Genomic DNA, 24,490 nt, shown 5'->3' with positions numbered 1-24,490 from the left:
CTATTCAAGTAATAAATAATTCGATCACACGTAGTGTGCATGTCCCTGTTGCAGCTACTGTGAAAGGTAGAAGCCATAAAACCTTAGCCCTTCCTCTCAAGAAACTGAAATCTAGTTGAAGAGGTAAGATGTTATGCAAAATTGGAGTAACGTAAAAGTAAGGTAATATTTAATGAGCAATGCTAAGATCTTCATCGCTTACCTTATTTATTCTTTGCCTTTAATGGGAAGAAAGGTCGTATAGTGTCATGATGGTTAAGGCAGTAGCCACTGGAGACAAGCTACCTGGCTTTGTGGCCCAGCTCTGCTACATACTAGTAACCCAAGAACCTGCTTAATTTCTCTGGGCCTCAGTTTTCCTCATCTGTAAAGCAGGAATAGGAATCAGAACTACCTCATGGAACTGTTGTAAAAATTGAATAAATTAATATATGGAATGTGTTTACCGTAGTCCCAGACACAAAGTAAGCACAAGTTAAGTGTTAGCAATTTTTAACTATCATCATCATGATCATCATCATGACTATTATTGTCATTACCATTTTACAGTGGAGGAAAGTAAAGCTTTAAGAGCTTAATACCCAAGGTCATGTAGCTGGATGGAGCTTGGATCTAATCTTAGTCAGTAAGGCATCAGACATCAAATAAGTTGAAGACAGAATCTTTGAAGCTTAATTAGCTTTTTTCTTAACTATCCTTTTCTCTATAGTCCCAAACATACCTTAGACGTTATAATATATATAATAAGGGTTATATGTAGTAGTGTGCTGGAAATATTTAACAACCAGCTCTCTGGAAAAAACATTATGCATATAAATGTGTGCATAAGCTTATTGTAATCTTTATGTATATAAAGGATGAGTAGCACACAGTTTACAAATAAAATTAAATATATAATCCTTTTTGTTATAAATTCCATTCAGCTAATTCAGTCCCACCAAATATTTTGTATTATTTTGGCCAAACTTTCATATCCATTGCCGATGTAAGGTTGCAACTGACGAATAAGTGTAGTTCTGACATGAACATCAACTATATTTTTTTCTTACTGAGCATGTCAGAACTTTACTCTTTTGTCAATGGCATGAGCAACTTCTTTACTGAATCAGATAATGGTTTTTGAATATTTGAAGAATATTTCCTCAACTTTTTGGTGCTATTCACAATGTAATAGCTACAGACACAACATAACTTTTAAGTTTAATCTGTGTAATTAACATGTTCCCATCATTTTCTTAAATTAAAAAAAAATCAGATAATCCCTAATTTGTAGCATTTGCCAGTTTCTGCTGTAAATACTCCTATCATGGCTGATGTCAGGCTACCAAAGTGACATCACTGAAGAGATGGGAAGAGATATGAAGTATCTCTTATATCATTATAAGCATATCATTATAGCATATCATTATATAATATTTACACTAGGTAGATATAATAGACATGAATACTTTCAAGAACATAAATAGTAGTAAAGTTGTGTAAAATAATTGGAAAGTACTGAGTTTGGTTACATATTACCCTTACTTTTAATTTATCCAATCTCAAGTGTATATAATTGAATTTTAAATAATGGCTATGTTTAGCAACTTAAATACAGCATTCCTGAAATTTTAACCATTGGTTTTTATGAGCTGGTAGAGGTTGACCATAGACACCATTGGTTATGTCAACCCCAAAGGGCTAAAGAGATCTGAAGCACTCTTATGTCTACATTGCATTGTCCATTATTATTATTATTATTATTATTATTGTTGTTGTTGTTGTTGTTGTTGTTTTGTTACGCGGGCCTCTCACTGTTGTGGCCTCTCCCCTTGCAGAGCACAGGCTCCGGATGCACAGGCTCAGCGGCCATGGCTCACGGGCCCAGCCGCTCCGCGGCATGTGGGATCTTCCCGGACCGGGGCACGAACTCGTGTCCCCTGCATCGGCAGGCAGACTCTCAACCACTGCGCCACCAGGGAAGCCCTGTCCATTATTTTTTAATAAATAACTTAATGGTTTTATGTATATGCCGGACCACAAAACATGTTGCATATTCACGTGAATTTAATCATATCTTACTAGAAATATATAACCTGTCTTAGTATATGTACTAAACATATTTTTTTTCACCAGGCACCTTTGAGCATCAAGTTCATTGCACAATGGTTGGGATTCAGGCTATGAAATCAAGATGCGTTGGTTGGAATTCTAAATTCCCCACATGCTAGCTAGGTGCTCTTGGGCAAGTTATTTAACCTCTCTAAATCCCGATTGCCTTATCTATAAAATGATAGTAATAATGATACTCCTTAAGGTTGTTGAGATAGTTAAATGCAAGTGTGCTTAAAATGCCTGCATGTAATTAGTGCACAAGAAATGTGATACACACACACAACCATGTATACACCCTCATTACCCTAATTACTTGGAGGTTGTAATATATTACATTCTGATTACATTCTGTTTGAACATATGACACAAACTAACTCCTCAGCAGGGATTAATAATTAATGGTAAAATATTAACTTGTGCTTCATCATATTTCTGTGGTCAAAGATGATTATTTGTTTCTTTAAAGATTGGATATTCTGCCTTTAAAATTGCCCATGCTATTAGTAAACTCCCTCTCACTTGATAACCCTTTCTTAATGCTTGGAGAAGTTGCTTCGTTAGGAGCTGCAAGGCATTCACTATCAATACAGGTGTTGGCCCCTGTGCTCTTGAAGTTGACAGTTCTGCAGAAGGGACCAGACAAGTGTGCAGTTGACAGTGCTGTGAGGCAAAGTGGATGATGGCCAGGAGTGGAGAATGACAAAGATCTGGGGCCTCTGCTGCTGAGAGGCTATGGCGCTGGGGAAACCTCTTGGAGTTTATGGGTCAGGCTGACTTGGTTTTCTTTTTTAAATTTCTTTTATAACATCTTTATTGGAGTATAATTGCTTTACAATGGTGTGTTAGTTTCTGCTTTATAACAAAGTGAATCAGCTATAAATATACATATATTCCCATATCTCCTCCCTCTTGCACCTCCCTCCCACCCTCCCTACCCCACCCCTCTAGGTAGTCGCAAAGCACCGAGCTGATCTCCCTGTGCTATGCGGCTGCTTCCCACTAGCTATCTATTTTACACTTGGTAGTGTATATATGTCCGTGCCACTCTCTCACTTCGTCCCAGCTTACCCTTCCCCCTCCCCGTATCCTCAAGGCCATTGTCTACATCTGTATATTTATCCCTGTCCTGCCCCTAGGTTCTTCATAACCACTTTTTTTTTAGATTCCATATATATGTGTTAGCATACGGTATTTATTTTTCTCTTTCTGACTTACTTCACTCTGTATGACAGTCTCCAAGTCCATCCACCTCACTACAAATAACTCAGCTTTGTTTCTTTTTATGGCTGAGTAATATTCCATTGTATATACGTGCCACATCTTCTTTATCCATTCATCTGTCGATGGACACTTAGGTTGCTTCCATGTCCTGGCTATTGTAAATAGTGCTGCAGTGAACATTGTGGTCCATGACTCTTTTTGAATTATGGTTTTCTCAGGGTATATGCCCAGGAGTGGGATTGCTGGGTCTTATGATAGTTCTATTTTTAGTTTTTTAAGGAACCTCCATACTGTTCTCCATAGTGGCTGTATCAATATACATTCCCACCAACAGTGTTAGAGGGTTCTCTTTTCTCCACACCCTCTCCAGCATTTATTGTTTGTAGATTCTTTGATGATGGCCATTCTGACCAGTGTGAGGTGATACCTCATTGTAGTTTTGATTAGCATTTCTCTAATGGTTAGTGACGTTGAGCATCCTTTCATGTGTTTGTTGGCAATCTGTATATCTTCTTTGGAGAAATGTCTGTTTAGGTCTTCTGCCCATTTTTAGATTGGGTTGTTTGTTTTTTTGTTATTGAGCTGCATGAGCTGCTTGTAAATTTTGGAGATTAATCCTTTGTCAGTTGCTTCATTTGCAAATATTTTCTCCCATTCTGAGGGTTGTCTTTTGGTCTTCTTTATGGTTTCCTTTGCTGTGCAAAAGCTTTTAACTTTCATTAGGTCCCACTTGTTTATTTTTGTTTTTATTTCCATTTCTCTAGGAGGTGGGTCAAAAAGGATCTTGCTGTGATGTATGTCATAGAGTGTTCTGCCTATGTTTTCCTCTAAGAGTTTGATAGTGTCTGGCCTTACATTTATGTCTTCAATCCATTTTGAGTTTATTTTTACGTATGGTGTTAGGGATTGTTCTCATTTCATTCTTTTACATGTAGCTGTCCAGTTTTCCCAGCACCACTTATTGAAGAAGTTGTCTTTTCTCCATTGTATATTCTTTCTTCCTTTATCCAAAATAAGGTGACCATATGTGTGTGGGTTTATCTCTGGGGTTTCTGTCCTGTTCCATTGATCTATATTTCTGTTTTTGTGCTAGTACCATACTGTCTTGATTACTGTAGCTGTGTAGTATAGTCTGAAGACCAGGAGCCTGATTCTTCCAGCTCCGTTTTTCTTTCTCAAGATTGCTTTGGCTATTCGGCGTCTTTTGTGTTTCCATACAAATTTTGAAATGTTGTGTTCTAGTTCTGTGAAAAATGCCATTGGTAGTTTGATAGGGATTGCATTGAATCTGTAGATTGCTTTGGGTAGCATAGTCATTTTCACAGTGTTGCTTCTTCCAATCCAAGAACGTGGTATATCTCTCCATCTGTTTTGTATCATCTTAATTTGTTTCATCAGTGTCTTATAGTTTTCTGCATACATGTCTTTTGTCTCCTTAAGTAGGTTTATTCCTAGGTATTTTATTCTTTTTGTTGCAGTGGTAAATGGGAGTGTTTCCTTAATTTCTCTTTCAGATTTTTCATCATTAGTGTATCGGAATGTGAGAGATTTCTGTGCATTAATTTTGTATCCTGCTGCTTTACCAGCTTCATTGATTAGCACTAGTAGTTTTCTGGTAGCATATTTAGGATTCTCTATGTATAGTATCATGTCATCTGCAAACAGTGACAACTTTACTTCTTCTTTTCCTATTTGGATTCCTTTTATTTATTTTTCTCCTCTGATTGCTGTGGCTAAAACTTCCAAAACTATGTTGAATAATAGTGGTGAGAGTGGACAGCTTTGTCTTGTTCCTGGTCTTAGAGGAAATGGTTTCAATTTTTCACCATTGAGAATGATGTTGGCTGTGGGTTTGTCATATATGGCCTTTATTATATTGAGGTAAGTTCCCTCTATGCCTACTTTCTGGGGGAGTTTTATCATAAATGGGTATTGAATTTTGTCGAAAGCTTTTTCTGCATCTATTGAGATGATCATATGGTTTTTATCCTTCAGTTTGTTAATATGGTGTATCACATTGAATGATTTGCCTGTATTGAAGAATCCTTGCATTCCTGAGATAAACCCCACTTGATCATGGTGTAGGATCCTTTTAATGTGCTGTTGGATTCTGTTTGCTAGTATTTTGTTGAGGATTTTTGCATCTATGTTCATCAGTGATATTGGCCTGTAGTTTTCTTTCTTTGTGACATCTTTGTCTGGTTTTGGTATCAGGGTGATTGTGGCCTCGTAGAGGGAGTTTGGGAGTGTTCCTCCCTCTGCTATATTTTGGAAGAGTTTGAGAAGGATAGGTGTTAGCTCTTCTCTAAATCTTTGATAGAATCCACCTGTGAAGCCATCTGGTCCTGAGCTTTTGTTTGTTGGAAGATTTTTTTTTTTTTTTTTTTTTTTTTTTGTGGTATGGGGGCCTCTCACTGTTGTGGCCTCTCCCGTCGTGGAGCACAGGCTCCAGACGCACAGGCCCACTGGCCATGGCTCACGGGCCCAGCTGCTCCACGGCATGTGGGATCCTCCCGGACCAGGGCACGAACCTGTGTCCCTTGCATCGGCAGGCGGACTCTCAACCACTGCGCCACCAGGGAAGCCCTGTTGGAAGATTTTTAATCACGGTCTCAAATTCCGTGCTTGTGATTGGTCTGTTTATATTTTCTATTTCTTCGTGCTTCAGTCTCAGAACGTTGTGCTTTTCTAAGGGTTAGTCCATTTCTTCCAGGTTGTCCATTTTATTGGCATATAGTTGCTTGTAGTAATGTCTTATGATCATTTGTATTTCTGCAGTGTCAGTTGTTACTTCTCCTTTTTCATTTCTAATTCTGTTGATTTGAGTCTTCTACCTTTTTTTCTTGTCGAGTCTGGCTAATGATTTATCGATTTTGTTTATCTTCTCAAAGAACCAGCTTTTAGTTTTATTGATCTTTGCTATCGTTTCCTTCATTTCTTTTTCATTTATTTCTGATCTGATCTTTATGATTTCTTTCCTTCTGCTAACTTTGGGGTTCTTTTGTTCTTCTTTCTCTAATTGCTTTAGGTATAAGGTTAGGATTTTTATTTGAGGTGTTTCTTGTTTCTTGAAGTAGGATTGTATTGCTATAAACTTCCCTCTTAGAAGTGCTTTTGCTGCATCCCATAGTTTCTGGGTCGTCGTGTTTTCACTGTCATTCATTTCTAGGTATTTTTTGATTTCCTCTTTGCTTTCTTCAGTGGTCTCTTGGTTATTTAGTAGCGTATTGTTTAGTCTCCATGTGTTTGTTTTTTTTACAGGTTTTTTTCCTGTAATTGATATCTAGTCTTATAGCATTGTGGTTGGAAAAGATACTTGATAAAATTTCAGTTTTCTTAAATTTACCAAGGCTTGATTTGTGACCCAAGATATGATCTGTCCTCGAGAATGTTCCATGAGCACTTGAGAAGAAAGTGTATTCTGCTGTTTTTGGATGGAATGTCCTATAAATATCAGTTAAGTCTATCTTGTTAATGTATCATTTAAAGCTGTGTTTCCTTATTTATTTTCATTTTGGATGATCTGTCCATTGGTGAAAGTGGGGTGTTAAAGTCCCCTACTATGATTGTGTCACTGTCGATTTCCCCTTTTATGGCTGTTAGCATTTTCCTTATGTATTGTGGTGCTCCTGTGTTGGGTGCATAAATATTGACAATTGTTATATCGTCTTCTTAGATTGATCCCTTGATCATTATGTAGTGTCCTTCTTTGTCTCTTGTAACAGTCTTTATTTTAAAGTCTATTTGGCCTGATATGAGAATTGCTCCTCCAGGTTTCTTTTGATTTCCATTTGCATGGAATATCTTTTTCCATCCCCTCACTTTCAGTCTGTATGTGTCCTTAGGTCTGAAGTGGTCTCTTATAGACAGCATATATACGGGTCTTGTTTTTGTATCCATTCAGCGAGTCTATGTCTTTTGGTGGGAGCATAATCCATTTACATTTAAGATAATTATCCATATGTATGTTCTATTACCATTTTCTTAATTGTTTTGAGTTTGTTATTGTAGGTCTTTTCCTTTTATTGAGTTTCCTGCCTAGAGAAGTTCCTTTAGCATTTGTTGTAAAGCTGGTTTGGTGGTGCTGAGTCCTCTTAGCTTTTGCTTGTCTGTAAAGGTTTTAATTTCTCTGTTGAATCTGAATGAGATCCTTGCTGGGTAGAATAATCTTGGTTGTAGGTTTTTCCCTTTCATCACTTTAAATATGTCTTGCTACTCCCTTCTGGCTTGCAGAGTTTCTGCTGAAAGATTAGCTGCTAACCGTATGGGGATTCCCTTGTATGTTGTTTGTTGTTTTTCCCTTGCTGCTTTTACTGTATTTTCTTTGTATTTAATTTTTGCTAGTTTGATTAATATGTGTCTTGGCATGTTGCTCCTTGGATTTATCCTGTATGGGACTCTCTGTGCTTCCTGGACTTGATTAACTGTTTCTTTTCCCATATTAGGGAAGTTTTCAACTATAATCTCTTCAAATATTTTCTCAGTCCCTTTCTTTTTCTCTTCTTCTGCTGGGACCCTTATCATTCAAATGTTGGTGTGTTTAATGTTGTCCCAGAGGTCTCTGAGACTGTCCTCAATTCTTTTCATTCTTTTTTCTTTATTCTTCTCTGCAGTAGTTATTTCCACTATTTTATCTTCCAGGTCACTTATCCGTTTTTCTGCATCAGTTATTCTGCTATTGATTCCTTCTAGAGAATTTTAAATTTCATTTATTGTGTTGTTCATCATTATTTGTTTGCTCTTTAGTTCTTCTAGGTCCTTGTTAAACATTTCTTGTGTTTTCTCCATTCTACTTCAAAGATTTCGGATCATCTTTACTATCATTACTCTGAATTCTTTTTCAGGTAGACTGCCTATTTCCTCTTCATTTGTTTGTTCTGGTGGGTTTTTACCTTGCTCCTTCATCTGCTGTGTGTTTCTCTGTCTTCTCGTTTTGCTTAGCTTACTGTGTTTGGTGTGTCCTTTTCGCAGGCTGCAGGTTTGTAGTTCCTGTTATTTTTGGTGTCTGCCCCCAGTGGCTACAGTTCTTCAGTGGGCCGTGTAGGCTTCCTGGCGGAGGGGACTAGTGCCTGTGTTCTGGTGGATGAGGCTGAATCTTGTCTTTCTTATGGGCAGGACCACATCTGGTGGTGGGGTGTTTGTGGCTTCTGTGACCTTATTATGAGTTTAGGCAACTTCTCTCCTAATGGGTGGGGTTGTGTTCCTGTCTTGCTAGTTGTTTGGCATAGGGTGTCCAGCACCGTAGCTTGCTGTTTGTTGAGTGGAGCTGAGTCTTAGCGTTGGGATGGAGATCTGTGGGAGAGCTTTCGCCGTTTGATATTACCTGGAGCTTGGAGGTCTCTGGTGGACCAATGTCCTGCACTCAGCTCTCCCACCTCAGTGGCACAGGCTTGACACCTGGCCAGAACACCAAGCCCCTGTCAGCCACACGGCTCCAAACTCTGGAATTCAACACTCCAGAGGCCCTCCTTTCCACGTGCTGCCTCTCGCCCTTCCACGCAGGTCCTCCTGACTTGGTTTTCAATCCCACTCTGGGTTTTAGAACTGTGTAGCCTTGGATATGTGACTTATCCTTTCCATGCCTCAGTTTTCTTTTTTCTCACATGAGAGTAATAATAGGATATACTGACACATTGGAAAACCATTAGACTTAGAATGCATTCAAGAAACATTTGTTCCTATGCCACCCTGTGCCTCCTTCCTTTTCTACCCCTCTCTCCTTCCTCCTTAACTCCTACTGTCCCTCCTTCTGCTGCTTCTCCTTGCCCTTTGATGGGAGAGATTGGAAAGATACTTGTTGGAAAATGTGTTGTTTCAGATCAACCCTTGTAGGATTTTAATTTTTAAATATTTTAAACTGCCAGAAGCAATGGCACCATTAAATAGAATTTAAAAATCAAATCTTCCCAAACCACATTGTTCACAAAAATCTTTCAATCTCTGCTTATTAACTTTTACCCATTGTAAATGTTATGTTGTTAAAAATTGCAGTAGATGTACTATTCTTGTATTAACTGTGTTCACTGAATTTTGTATAATAAAAATTTTTCATATTTATCTCTTTTATATTATATTTGGTTACCACATGTAATTATGAATAGTTCCATAATGCCCAGTATTTACGTTGTTTTATTTTTTCTTGTTATATGAGTGTCTGCTAAAAGTATTTTGGAAACCACTGCTCTCGATGATTGAAAAGGTCTTTTACAGCTCTGACATTCTGTAATTTGATTATCTGTGTAAAGGTCCAAAAAATGCCCAGTCTATAGCCCTTCCTTCCTGTTTTCCATTCCTGTTTCTTTTCCTTCCTGCCTGCCTTCCTGCCTTCCTCTCATAAACATTTCAGAACTACAGCTCTGGGCCTGATGGCCTTTTAGGCACTGGCAGAACTGGACCCCCTGTAGATCAGATACAAACAGTGGCAAACTCTGCAAAGGGCTTCCTGATTCCGGAGAGCCTTCGACACAACCCTCCCCCTCACCCGAACCCTTCTTTGACTGACTTCTGCTCTGAATTACCCCTCACCTCCATCAGTCAGCTGAATGCTCAGCTCTTTCCCAGACTCTTCCTTTTGCCCATTTGGACCCGTTCTTGGTCTCTTGGTTCCTGGCTCATCCTCATCCCACCATACCCCCTTTTTTTCTCTCAGTTTTTTGGCTTCTGGCTCTGGACCAGGATATGGTTTTCCTGTTCCCCCACCTGTCTGTCATTTCCAGCGCAGTGGGTCTGTGGTGGAGGCTTTCTGTCTGTCCTCACACTGAAAGGCCTGGTGCCTTCACATGTGAGCAAGTGGGAAGACTCCACCTTAGGCCGGTTCTGTGGCTTTTAACTTAATCCTTGAGATGCTGTCAAGTCTTTACCTCTGATTCTGGCAACTTGGCCTATACTTTTGTGTTGAATTACAATCATGGTGTATAGTTTTCTCTTTGGCATTAAAATGTTTTATTCATTCAAGCGTTGTGCATTGACTTCTTTCTGTCTTTCTAGCAGCATGTTGGGTACAAGGGTATAGTTTTCTCTTTGACATTAAAATGTTTTATTCATTCAAGCGTTGTCCATGACTTCTTTCTGTCTTTCTAGTAGCATGTTGGGTACAAGGGTAACAGTATAGTTAATCTTGGAAAGTTAATAGAGTTAATCTTGAAAGTTCTCTGTTAGTATGAAGAAGAAATAAGCAAGGATGTAATTACTGGTCCAAGTGTTCAGCTGTCATCATAGAGGTCAGGGTCAAAGTTCTGTGACGATGCAGAGTATGGGGATCAGGCTTTGAGTTGGTGACTCTTACTAACCAGCATTAATCATGATTCTAATTTCTTCTTCTTCTTCTTTTTTTTTTTTTGATGTGTTGGGAATGCAGCCAAGGTCCTCATTTTATTTTTCTTGGTATTCTCTACACAGGGCCTGGCATATAGTAGGTGTTTATTAAATCCTTAATAATAAATGAGTGATACTTTTTCTTATGAGAGAAAATAAATGTTTTTAGTAGAGTCAGCTTTATACCACAGTTTCAGGGAATGAATTGTGATGAAAAGCGAAGATTGCTTTTACTTGAAAGAGGCTGACAAATTTCCCAGACCTGGGATCACTTTATTCAGTGTATGATTTAAGGGTGAGTGAGCATGCCAGAGCGCTCCACTTGAGCTGAGTGATGGGGAATGAGTTGTGGAGCTGTGGTCTTAGATGGTATTTTGTGAAAAATAGTGGGAGATTTATGGCTATTAAACAACTTTGTAGCTGCCCCCTTCTTGTCTTGAAGCCTGCCAAATCTCTCCTCCTGTGGTCTGTATCATGTTCCTTCCGGGCATCCGTGATGTTCAGAAATATCCACTGGAATGCAGGTTTTCATGGAACGCACCCAATGGGAGGGGGCTCAAATTTTACACATTCATCTAAAGACATTTGTTTTCTGGAACCGCAGAGTGAAATTCTCACTTTGCAAATCTCTTGTACTGTACTTTCATTCAATCTTTTCCAACGAGGTTGCCAAAGTTCTTCCTTCCTTCCTGCGTTATAGAAATTGCAAAGCACAGTATTTAAGTGGCCATTATCATTATTGATGTGAGTTTAAAAAATTATTAGCAACTCTCCAATTGTGAGTAGGAGACAAGTACAGAAACCTTCAGTATGCTTTGGCAGATCTTAAGCAGAAGGACTTACCAGGCTGGAACGAGCATTTCAAGCCTTGGTGTGAAGGGGGAATTTATAGTTACTACTGTTTATCGGCTTTTTCCATTCTATTGTCATACTCAGTAGCTTTGGAAGAATTAGAAATGGGATATTTCATCACAAAAAGCCAACCAGAGATGGCCTGAATCCATGTTGGGAAAGTACTAGAAAATTGTTAGAGGAGATTTCCTCTAATTATGGGTTTATATCAACATAGGACTTATGGATCAGAGAGAAAATAGGAGTCTGTTTTTTCAATTTTCATGTTTAATTTTGAGAAATTGCAAAAATGTAAAAAAGTTCGAAAAGTAATGAGGATGTTCAGCTACCATACAGGGTTTGTATTTTCTAATATCTTGACATATTTTTTCATGTCTTATCTTTCAATAAAAGAAATAAACCTTATCTGTAAAATTGAAGCTCCCCCCCTTTCCCATTAGCCCCAGTCCTATTCCTGTGCCCTGTGGCAGAGGCAACCATTTTCATGAATTTAGTGTATAACTTTTATAATTTTTAGACCTTTCCATATACACATATGAGATCAAAGAACTACACATTTGCATAAATAATATTGCACTACATTTATCATTTTGCAACTTGCATTTTCACTTTTTATTAAATTTTTAGACCTACTCAAATTGAGATATATAAATCAGCTTTATTGCTCTTAAGTGATAAATATTATTCTGTCATATGAATATACAACATTTCATTTATCGATTTTCCTCATTGATAGGCATTTGAATTATTTCCAATTTGTTCTGTTGTAAATAATGTTGCAATAAACATTGTTCTATGTTCCACCTTACAGACCTGAGTAAAATTTTCCATTGTATATATTTTAAAGGGAATTGCAGTATCAGTTTTCAATTTTATTAGATATTGCTAAGCTACTCTCTGCGTAGTTGAACCAGTGCGTTCCCACTGGCAAAGGATGAGAGGTTAAGAGATTTGTTATCTTCCATTCTCTATAGCGCTTGCTATTGTGAGACTTAAAAGTTTGCCAACTATGATGGACAAAAAATATTGCATTTCGTTTTAATTTGCATTGCCCTTAGGACTAGTAAATTCGACCATCTTCTATTTATTGACTACTCAGGTTTCCTCTTCTTTGAATTGTCTGAGATCTCCTTTGCCCATTTTTTATTATATTTTTATTTATTTAGGGATATAGGTATTCTGGATGCTAATATTTTATTGTAGATGTTGCAAAAATTCTCTAACGGGTGATTTAAAAAGTAAAATGTAAAAGTAATTCTTTGCCACAGGTCGTTAGAAAATTTGGCAAGTACTTAAAGATTTGAGAATTATTTGTAGTTCTCAGGATTCCGATTTACCCCGATTTCCCTGTTCCCATTTTAGGCATACTTCCTTAATCCAGGTAAAAGAAAACATTAAATATTTCCACTTATGTTTCTATTATTTCATTCTTGATATACTGTGAGTGTATTGCTTCAGTTTCAAGGGGAGTTCTTTATTTTGGGGCAGGTAGTATGCAAATTTAAGACATTGTCTTGTCCATTTCTTTCATATGATAATTGTGCTTTTCTGAATCATGCTTCTAAGCATAATTTTCAATATCACTATTGAAAAGATCACATGGACCTCATTTTGCTAAAAGCCAAGTGAAAGAACTGGTAGTTAGAACCTTGGTTTGTAGCGGTTTTCCCCAACATTCAGCCATGAAAGTCTCACCAAAAGGCATAGTTCGCAAAATTGTTCTCTTCCTGGATTCTTTTCCATGACTTGAATTGATAAATGGACACTGAGCAGAAAAGTAATTAAGTGCTGGGTGAAGAATGATGACTGCAAAACAGAACTCAAGCCACACAGTTTTTGCTTTGACTACAATTGGAAATAAAAGTTAAATCGCTATTTTACTCTTGGTTACAAAACTCGTATGTTTTTCCCCGTCAGAGGTATTTGCTGAAAGGTAGTTTCTTCCAGTAATTTTAGGAAAAGCTGTCATCAAATTGTCAACAGCCCAAATTGAGATTAAAAGCACCAAGAAATATCACAATATAGCAACCTAAAACTCATCCTGGAATTTTAGGCTTTTTTAGCAACAAGGTGGAGTAGAAACATTGACAAAGAAGCTATGGCCTCTTATGGAGGAAGTACAGTAGATCTGTGGAAGGACATTCCCCGTTCCTCTGCCGCATATATCCTGCCTCGAGCATTGAATAGATGCCATATTCAGAACGTGTCATTGTGTCTCATTTATCGTGTAGGGATTGCAGGAGACCTTGATGCCAAATGGAGAAACACCTGGTGATTCTAGTGTTTGAATTTTAATCTAATTGCTGACTCTTTTACATTGTTGCAGCATCCTAAATGTCTAATGATGCAGTATCTTACAAATCTTGGGTACTTTTTAAAACATTTTTCTTGGTGACTGAACTTTGATCTTTCTAGACCCAATACCTTTGGATCAAACTTTAAACACCATATATTTCTCTTGCTGCTGAAATGAAGTAATGCTACCCGAAATCTGTCTCTACCTTAGGGACAGAGCTTCTGCTTTTGTGGCATTCAGAACTCTTTCTGTAAGTCTCCACTGAAAGCTGCTTAATCAAACATCTCAAATGTCAGAAACGGGGTTTAAAGGGTTTTTCTAGCAAGTAGGTCTAATCTCCTACTTAGTTTTGATTCCTATAATGTCGATAATCTCTTTGGAGAAAAGGCCTCCTCCTACCAGGGCAAATATATCCCATAGAATGTATTTCCTTTTCCAGAAAGAAAAATGTAGCATTAATGAAATTTACTTTTTCATGAAGCTTGGAAAGGTTGTAAGCTTAGGATTTTGATCCTAGCAGATGTTCTTTTTTGGATATTAAAAAAAAAAAAAAGTAGTGTTTGATTCAGAAGAGTCAGTAAGAGTTGCAGTGGTGATGCTTCGTACACCACGCAGCCACACTCAGAATGTGACATACTGGTCATTAGCTCTGAGTGACACCTGACTCTCCGGCTGTGGTCCTTTCCTCCTGCCTTAGCCCCCATGGATGTAGTGTTAGGGAAAGAGAGTTAGCAGCCTGCGTCACACTATATAGAATCGAATGGTTAAAGAGCCTTGTGTACAGTAAAAAAAAAAAAAAAAAAAAAAGCATCTTCATAGGTAGATTTCATAATATTTTGTTTTAGACTTTGAAATGGCAAAGTTTTGTCGATGACCACTGTATTTCAAATTTCAGATGGGTTTTTCAGTGCTATTGTAAAATGTAGCCAGAACCCCAGTTGCAGGGTCTGCAATGGTTTGTATCCTTCTCTAGGGTCACTTCATGCTGCCAGGCCTTTTGTCTTCAGCTTCCCATTACCTCCATGCCACTGGGTCCAGTAAACCAGGCTTGTTTGTCCCATCCACCCTGGGGGCAAAGCTCAGCCTTTTCACTGGTTTCCATAGAAATCTCTGCACAGTGAACATTCGATCTGTGGGAAGTATTGGTAGGAGGCCTGTGGCAGAAATCGAAGTCTGCATCATTTCCTGCCTTCAACTTCTTCTTTCCTCCTCCTCCTGCTTGCAGTTCAGCAGAGCAAACAAACCATCCCCTTGTGTCAGAGCCCTTCCACCTGTACCAAGTCCCCTGAAAGCTTGGTAATCGACCTTACACTTACCAGAATATTATCTCAACACAGACAACTCTTGCTTCCTAAGAAGAGTCTTGGTCCATAATATTTTCTCCAAACCCAGATCCCAAGTAGTCAAGTTGGGTAAATGAAGGTATTTAGTGTTTGGTGTGGCTTCATGTTGGTGTGGTTTTTTCACACAGGCCTCCAGTGACAGCGTTGCCGCCTCTCCGAAGAGCCGTTACACACCCCTGCCTTCTGCTTCCAGGGAGCTCACCAGTCACCGAGGTAGGAACCCTGCTTTTTATTGCTCTCGGTGGCTGCAGGGAGGGACGCCGACCTGTGCGGAGCTCGGGGCTCATTACTGCTGGCTCGGCACTTTAGAAGGAACACAGTGCTTTTCAAGTCCTTGATGAGAAAACCATACCTGTCAAGCCTAGTGATTTTCACTCATATTCAACAGAATTTAGTGGCAGTCTATTGGGAAGGCAAATAAGTCTATGGTGGAATAGAATTTTGTGATACTTTTTCTTTAAACAAAGAGATTATCGTACTTAACAATTACTAAGGAGGTCATTTCCTCCAGAGAAAGTGATGGAGAGAAATTAAGAAACTCACTAATATTTGTAAAAGTGTCACTGTTTGGGAGTATAATAGTTGAAATCTGTAATTTCAAAATGAATGAACTCTACATTACAGCTCAAAGGAATTCCAGTTTGCCTAGCAACATTAAGGAGAATCAATATGCAGTTTTCCCTGAATTCTCTGATCCTTGAAACTTTAATTTGGCTTACCAGTTCTTCCAAAGCCTTGAATTCCTATTGCCATCTCTAAAGTCTGCAAGGAATATAATTTAAACATGCTTTATCCCTAACCTGGCTGCTCAGGCCAAGGACTATGTGACCAGCTTTATTGGAATTAGTTAGGACAGGAAGAGGCCACGTGATGTAACTTGTTTACCCCATTTTATTCTGGTTATGACCACAGTCATGTTTTATAATTGTCAATCTACCTTCCAAGGATAAGTAAGAACAGGCTTAGATTGAGGGCATTACATACTTTAAACATTGCTTCTCCAAGCAGGAAATTACCCTTGTACATGCAGGGGACACTGAATAAGGGCTCTTCCAGTTTTGTCATCCAAGCTGCACAGCAGGATGGGTGGGTCAGAGCCAGGTCTGTAGAGATTATCAGAAAGTAGAGCTGGCCCTCTAAGGAAGACCTGGGGATTTCAGGCAAATGGCACACTTATATTCTGCAGGAAATGGTCCATAGAGTAATACAGGATTCCAGGTGTCTGTGACTTGGACCTGTGTTTTCTGTTTGATGTCTGGCCCAGTGGAACTTCTCTGCATTTAAATATGTGTTGGTTCAATTAGGGTTCAACTGTGATTCCATTCAGTAAGTGTCAAACTTGTGAAAATCAATTTTGCTCAAAGTCAGGTAGGATAAATAGCTGCTAACATGTTATATTTTGAGGGGTGTGAACAGATCTCTTCTGCTGAATGTCCTTATGAAGGTTTTGAGTATATCCCTTTAGAGACTGTTTTATTGGGTGGCGGGGGGTGGTGGCGGGGATTCCTCTAGGCAAACAATAATATGCTATCTAGAAGGAATAACAAATTAAGCCTAGCATCATATTCTCATAGATGGTCTTTTGCATTTGAATAAGGGTAGTTTTAACTGTGTAGCCCGTTGACTACATGAGTAGGAACTGAAGTCTCAGAGTCCTCAAGCCTACTTGAGTTGATCTGGCCATGAAATTGAGATTTCACAGCAGGAGGACCCCATAAGTGATCGTCATCAGTAATAGGGCAAAGGTCATCTGTCGTTGTAACAGTAAAATAAAAAATCTGAACCCTGAAGAAATGGAATATAAAACAATAGTTTTGAAGATACTTTGGTTAATATTTGGAATATGGAAAAATACCTAACATGGTTAGAGTGAAAATAGGCCCCCTTGAATGATATCAGAGCCCAACATCAATGGGGAAAACAGTATTTAAAGGGAGCCAAGAACAGATGTCTTGAATTTCCTGAGTAATTAATACACATTTAATGCATTTGATGCATTAGTTGCCTGATCTGTGCTAAGTACTTGGATGTTGAAAAGAGCAAGACAGCATCATGAAACGATGGCCAGGTCTTTGGACTTATGTTCATGAGGAGACCAGTAAAGAGAGAACCAAAGAAGCTCTTTAGGCTGAATTATTATTGGACTGATCTGCCTGGGGAAAATATGAGACTGATATATTTCATCTTGGCATGAATCATGCAGTGACAAATGAGGAAAGCCATAGTTTTCAGCATCCAGAATGAAACCACTTAATGCCATCTTGGTTTTTTTGTATTTAAGTGAAAGAAATTATTCTAAATTTCTGATTCCATACATCACCAAACTTTTTGAGTGTCATTTGTTAATATTTTCATGGAAACAGCCTACAAACATTTATCCAGAGAGGTACTTCCACGTTGTGAAGGCAAATTACACCAGTTCTTTCCCAGGTGAAATCCTCCATGATGTTTGAAACTTGGTCTATAAAGTCCTAAGTGGAAATTCTATTTGTAAATAATTTTTGGTTCATTCGGTTCCCAATCTCTTTTCATTCCACACCAACGACTACACAAACTGGTGGGCAGTAGTTCATGTGCAAATTGCTATTTTTCTATACATGCCATTTTCCCTTTGCTTGTCCTTTTATGTAACTTCCAATGTCGAGTATGATAGGCCAGAGATTCATGTCCTAAGGACTGTAGATTCAAATGCAAAGGAAGTCTGGGCCCAGAATAATGATCAGGAGACAGGGGACTCTATTTTTCTATCCGTAACGTGTAGATAATCTAAACCTCATGGGGACAGTAATGCCCAGTACTTTGTTCTTCCTGCATGAAATTTTTACTGATCTCACCTGTACTGAATTTTCCCCTAGTTGAGGTACTTATAATGTTTGTTTCTATCTCCTTAGTGCCATTGCTCATATTCTGCTTTGTATGACAGGGGTCAGGTCTGTGTATGTCTTGAACTCCTCATAAATGAAAGCTCCCTGAGGAGCAGTACAGATTCTAACTCTCCTTCTCTTTCACATCATTAACTCCTACTCATTCTTCAGGTATCAGCTTCAGTACAACAGCTCCAAAGAAGACTCCTCTGATCCCACCCTATCCATTTGCATTAGGTCAGTTTTCCCTTTTCAGGGACTGTCTTCTCAGATGGCAGCTCTTGGCGGGGGGGGGGGGTTGGTGTGGGGTAGGGGGTGGAGGTGCTGACATCTGTTAACTCGCCACTATATTTGCAGTGCCTGGCACAGGGCCTTCTACTTAATCAGCGATCAATAAATATTTGTTCAGTAAATGATGAGTGATAGAAACCCAGGGGAAAGTCAGTGACTTAGGTACCTCTTGTTGGTATCTAAGTACCCCCGTTGCACGTAAATTGCAAGGTAACTTGATTGCATCTGAGGAAAGAAACCCATCTGCCTATGGGGGTGAGCACATACTGAAGGGAGCAGCCTGTCTTGTGGACGTCAGACCTCAACTCTGTTGCTTTCAGAAACCCACACACACCATCTTGGATGGGAGCTGTATCTATTGGTTCATTGCCAGAAGGCATTTAGCCGTACTGAACAACTTCCAAGTAGATAGTTATTTTAATGTGAGAGTTTTCAAACGCTGGTGTTTTGATGATGGAAAGGACTAGGATGAATTGAAGCACTTCATGGAATTATTTTACTAGAACAGAAGTTATCAAAGAAGGGGCTGGAAGCTCAGTAAGATGCAGGTTGTGGTAAAGATAGGGTTTTAGAATGGTCCGCTTAAAGTCTCTGAGAATTCTCATCTAGGTCTAAGCATGTCTTCAGAATATGGGGGATATGGGGCTATGTCAGTGATTCCAACTGCTACCTAGTGATAGTCTGCATACTACCTCCTCAGTGGGTAGCCACATTATGAGGAATGTTGAAACGTTTATCAGAGAAATGGATATACCCCTGCATGCTGTGTATTGCCACTGTTTATCTGGTAGCTGTTAGAAGCAGAATTTGCATCTTTATAGACCATTGTGTCTTTTGGGAAAACATTTCTATTTGGAGCATAGACCATAAATAAACCCAGTAAGGTGGAGAGGGTAAATGTTAGTTTTCCCATTTAACAGAGGAAGACACCCCCAACAATTGCTAGGGGAGCTGAATCACTCAGCAACAGAGGCAAGGAAAAAACATCCAAGCTCTGTGTCCTGGATTCCCAGGCCACCCCAGACATTTGTCCTTTACACAGGACACGTAAAGCAATCCGCTGCCTGGGGTGCATTTCGAAAGCCTGTGCTAAGGCTGTGGTAAAGTACAGCGTCCTTGCCAACTTCTGTCAAAGGGGTTGCCTGTTACTCCCCTCCCTCCACCCTTTTTTAAAAATTACAAATCTATTCATTCAGGAGCAGAGATAGTTTGAAAAACCAAAGGGAAAAATGCTATAGTATCAATCTGAATTCAGACAGGGAAAATTGAATGCACACTATGCAAATTATGAAGGGCTTTAATGTAAGGAATGAGAGGCTTACACATACAGGAAAGGACTGACAGGGAAGGTGTCACCCAGAGTCTCACCTCTGTGACCGGTGATTCTCAAAAGCTTGCTGAAGTTTCTGTGCATCTCAGGAATACTTGGGAATCTCCTCCTGACTTTCTCGGTCTGCAGCACCAAGGCGGCGGTGATTCTCAAGGAGTTCTTCAAAGGTTAGGACTACCCACGCATTGCCCTGCGCCTCCTCTCTGGATTTCCAAATCATACTCAGTGTCTCTCTTTGGCCCTCTCTAACCGAGAACTATGCACACAGGGAATTCTGGGAAATGTAGTTTCTAGTTTCTTCCCTGAGCTGCAGAGAAAACCTCAGAAGGGGGTAATGGTGATGCCCAATTAAAACAGCCAAGCCGGCACATCTACCATAATCCTACCTTGCCAACCGCTATCACGTTGAGGGTCCCATTCCAATTGTTTGCACGCACATTTTGCAAAGTAATTGCAAACCCTGTGAACATCCCTGAATTATTACTTTTTTTCCCCTGATGCTTATACAGTCTTGAAGATGTGCCATAGTTAACTTGTCAGATTAAGCATTGGACTTTAAAAGTATGAAAGAAAGAAAGCAAGAAACGGAGGGGAATCTGTTACGAAAAGCTGCTTGGAGATGATAATACCCTACTTCTATCCATCGTTGGCAATCTTGCCATTATTTTTATTGACACAGTTGTTAGAAGCTCATCCTCTTCTCCAACCAGGGGCTCGGTCTGTTCGTTTTGGAAATTGATTGCTGGGACCCTCACAGAGTGATTTACATAGCAACTTTTCATAATTAGTTATCGTTCGCAGTTTCCTTAATGTGAGTTGCATTTTATGCTTAGCAATTGATTTTTCTGTATTTCTCCATGAAGCAGCTCAATGTGTGTCCTCCAAAAAAGAAAAAAAAGGCAGAAGGAAAAACTGGGCGTTTTTTAGTTTTATTTTTTAAACAGTTTTAGCCTGAGATATCATAAAATACATATTCTCAGAAGCCATAAATGCAGAGGGTTTTGCTTCAACTATTCAAATAAGCCAAAGTGAAATGAATCAGAGGAAAATTAAATGGATATAGGTGAAGATGTGTCAATGTAGGCAAAGATGTTTGGGATGGGGAGATGTTGGCCAGAAAAACTGTACACCAGCAAGCAGAATACTTCCGGGAGGGCACAAGATGGGGCTGCTTGATAACCAAACTTCATCACAATTTGTTTTAGGCTTATAGGATTTGGAAGCAGTCTGTCTCTTTCAGACAATTTAAAAACCTCTTTCTATTTTTCATATTTGTACCATCTTGCTAATGTCAACCCACGGGGAATGTGAAAGCTTAAGTAGACTTGATGATTATAAACAAAATCCATGCAGAATAATAGCAAAGACTCAAGGAAAACAGGTGTATTTATCTGGGTTCTCTTGCCAGTTCAGCATCAAGGAGTCTTTTTCTATTGCTTGTTGGTTCTCACTGACCATTTAAAGAGATGAAACAAGCAATCTGATGGTTATGGTGACTTTGCCTGGTAGGTCTCACCTAAGATCAGACCCGTGACTCAGGTAGCCTGTTTATTTGCTGCCTTCAGTCTTCCAGAATATTTTGATTAGTCTTTCAAGGGAGCTAACCATCACATGGTTTCTCAGAAAATGTGACTGATTCATTGAAGGTTCATAGAAGTATGATGTATCCAACTCTCCTCTATGGAAAGTGTATTGAAAGCTGTGGAAAAAAGAAAGAAACAAGGAGGTGGGTAGGGAGAGCAGGAGAGGGAGAAGGAGAGAGAGAGAGAGAGAGAGAGAGAGAGAGAGAGAGAGAGAAGCAAACAGAAAAAGAAAATCACATTGGCAATTGACGAGGAAGCATTCTTTGCTGAGGCGGACACGGTTGGTCTGTGGGTCCTGCCAAGCAAGTACATGGCCTCGGCTGCCGTCTCTCGGACTCCATGCTGTGGCTTTGCCCTGGCTGTGTGGGGAAAGAGTGTGTTGGTTCCCTGTGCAGAGCTATTATTAGCATTTTCTCATTATGTAAAATACCTTCCTCTGATGACATTTTCAACAGAACCCCTCACTTTAGTTTTTTCTTCCCTTCATAATGCTTTCATGGGCTTAGAATCTTGGTGGAAGTCTCAGATGCTGAGAGATGCTAATGTTTCTTTTATTTAATCGAGGTGACTAGTGATTTGACAGTAGTGGTTGACAGGTTTATTTTATCGGTGTGGCAGCGGGAGTCTATTTTCAGTCTGTGCACTCTGTTCCTAAGTAAAAGGACTTTACTAAGTGCTGAATAAATTGTACTTTCCTTTGATTCTAGGCCTTGCTGAAATGGTTTAAAAACAGTAGTCTGGGTCATCAAATTCATTTCCCTGCTGCTTTGCAGGGTCAATAGCTTCACTCTGTGTGGAGCGGGGCTGGGTAGATTGGAATGGAGCGTGGTGTAGATTAAAACTTCCGCATATATATAGATAGATGTGCAAGTGTGCGCTCACTGTCTGGGAAGCTGGCAGTGATGGAAGAGCAAGCCAAGTGGAATCTGAAGATGGATGAATCTGTTAGACTATTACCAGGACTGGCATGGACTTTAGCCAGGAACTGGAAGCAGCCTCCTTTAAGTGTGTGAAATCCATAAGGGTCCATTTTGTATCCTTTTTTCTCCAAATATGATTTTTCATTTGCAGTCTCTGCAATTGCTTTATTTCTAGTCTTTGGGCAGAATTGTGTGCACTCATAGGCACAGAGGGGCTGTGGAGTTGGTTCTTCCGTTCCAGAGCAAAGCAAGGAGGGCAAAATGGAATCTTGCTGCACACCCCCAACAACGATCAACCTTCCTTCTGTAGGATGAGAGATCGAAGGATCACCCTTGCCCCAACAGACAGACCAAATACAAAATAGTGGTAAAAATATGTCCCTCTGTTTAAAAAAAAAAATGGAGGGTCCGGGATTGACAGGGTTGAAGATTCTAAATGTCCTGAAGTTTTAGAGACTTGAGCTGTTTCTTCTCCCTTCCGTTGCAAGGGAAGAGCTGGGATGTGGTCAAATGTGTCTCCTGAGATGACAAGTATTGCCCTGAGCACCGTCATTCAAGGAGTCCTCCAGTATGTCCTTATCTTGTATCCACTGTGAACAAAGTATATGTTAGGGTTTGTGGAGAGCTCAGAAACAGAGAGCATGCTATCTGTCTTATAGTTTGATTGTGGAGATACCAAAAGTGAAGCAATGCCAACCAAACAGATATTATATATGATATAATTAAGAGTTGCCTCACTTGGGAAAAGCCATATAAGTGCTTAGAAAAGAAGGGAATCAGTAAAGGCTAGAAGAGTCGGGCAAGGCTGTTTGGAGGGTGTTGGCCTTGAGCTTTGAAGGACGAGCAGGGCATGAGGAGGTGGACGGCAGAAGAAGGGCATTCCAGAAAAGGGAGATGCGTAAAGAAGACGTAAGAATAGTTAGAACTGACTGGAGGAAGGGGCCCAGTTTGGAAAAATTCAGAAATAAGTTTACTGGTAGAACAGATTTGTATTATGGCAGACCTTGAACAGGCAGAAGCATCTAGATTGGATTTAAAGCTGTGCTATATGGTTATTAATCTGCAAGCAGTGTGCAAGGGGATTGGAAAGAGAAGAGCCAGGACTTGAGGAGGCCACTGTGGGATGGCCTTGAAGGGAGTGTGGTCCAGTTTTAGAAGCTTTGGATTTCTTGACACCAAGCTACGTGACTGCAGACTCTACTGCCTCCAAACAGCAGGTTTCAAGCAAAGGTAATTTAGGCAACAATTTGGTAACAGATGGGGAGGACAGCTGGGGCCAGGACACTGCCAGTGGAGCAGGGGTGGGGGCGATGTAAAGGGAACCTTACAGTCATAGTGGAGTTGTGGTTTGAGGTTGCTGATGGTTTGGTCTCAGGGTATTCCTGGCTCAGGTATCAGAGGAAATGGACAGTCAATGCTTTTCCTCCCCATGTTATTCAAAGTCTTTCTGATGTTGGCTTTTGAAACCAAAATTTAGAGCCCAGCATCAGTTAAGATAGTGGTGAAATAATCTAGCATTTGATGCTGAAGGATGGAGTAGCTGGCGAATAGGGGAAGAAATATGAGAACGATTCTGTAACAAATGCAACTGGCTGACTTAATGACTGATTATAGTTAGAGGTAGAGGGTACCAGAGAACAGACAGCTGCGAGGAAGCTGGCCTGGTTCGTGGGAAGCTGTAGTCTCTGCCTGTACCCCCTCTCACATTCCTCCTTGCAGGATTCTCCACTGCCACTCAGGCATGAGCTATAATCTGGCCTGTTAAATGGAAGACTGCTGGAATTAATGTAGTGGAGCTCGTGGCAACAGGAACAAACATATAAGAAGCAGGCAGGGAAGCCACAAAAATGTGTTCTCATTCGAGCCTTTGGCTCAAGATGAGCTACATTCTTTTAAAAACGAATAAGGGCTCAGGGTGTTTTATTCCTGAATCTTGGGTTTCTGGAAGGAGAGCTCTTTGAAAGCCAATGCCTTTCGTCTAGATTGTTCTGCTGGGAGCTCTGCCCAGCCTTAACTTCCCAGGCCCAGGTCTTCCCACTCATTTGTTTCCCCTTCTCTTAGAGAAAACTTTACCCCTGCCCCAGGTTTTTCCTCATGTAGAGCTTTTACAACCTTTCTGGAACAAATAAACAAACATCTGGAATCGTGTGGTCCATTTAATTAAAAAGTTTGCGTTTGGCCAGAAATGGTAAAATCATGAAAAATGGCCTGTCGGTGAGCTCAAGAAGGCCAAACGATGACGTCGTTGGCTGCAAGTGGATTGAAACTGAGTGAGTGAACACCTGCTGGGTTCAGCCTTCTGTCCTCCTGTTCCCCCTTCCAGCCATTAATATTTACGGCTCTGGTTCTTCATCCATCCTAATGCAATTCTTGGTTGAGGCT

At 39.8% G+C, this 24,490-nt stretch overlaps 1 protein-coding gene across 1 annotated transcript in view; it reads left to right on the top strand.

Annotated features, from left to right (window-relative positions):
* The window catches only part of LRMDA (leucine rich melanocyte differentiation associated), a 1,114,634-nt gene that overhangs the window by 865,800 nt on the left and 224,344 nt on the right, over nt 1-24,490 (top strand). Inside the window, exon 6 of the mRNA XM_081237975.1 lies at nt 15,249-15,333. Within this exon, the coding sequence (XP_081094101.1) occupies nt 15,249-15,333 (85 nt within the window). The remainder of the gene's footprint in view (nt 1-15,248; nt 15,334-24,490) is intronic.

Source organism: Mesoplodon bidens (assembly GCF_964165515.1).
Source record: "Mesoplodon bidens genome assembly, chromosome: 1".
NCBI classification, from domain to species: domain Eukaryota; kingdom Metazoa; phylum Chordata; class Mammalia; order Artiodactyla; family Ziphiidae; genus Mesoplodon; species Mesoplodon bidens.
Note: the sequence above shows the minus strand (reverse complement) of the source record. Positions and strands in the feature narration are given on the sequence as shown.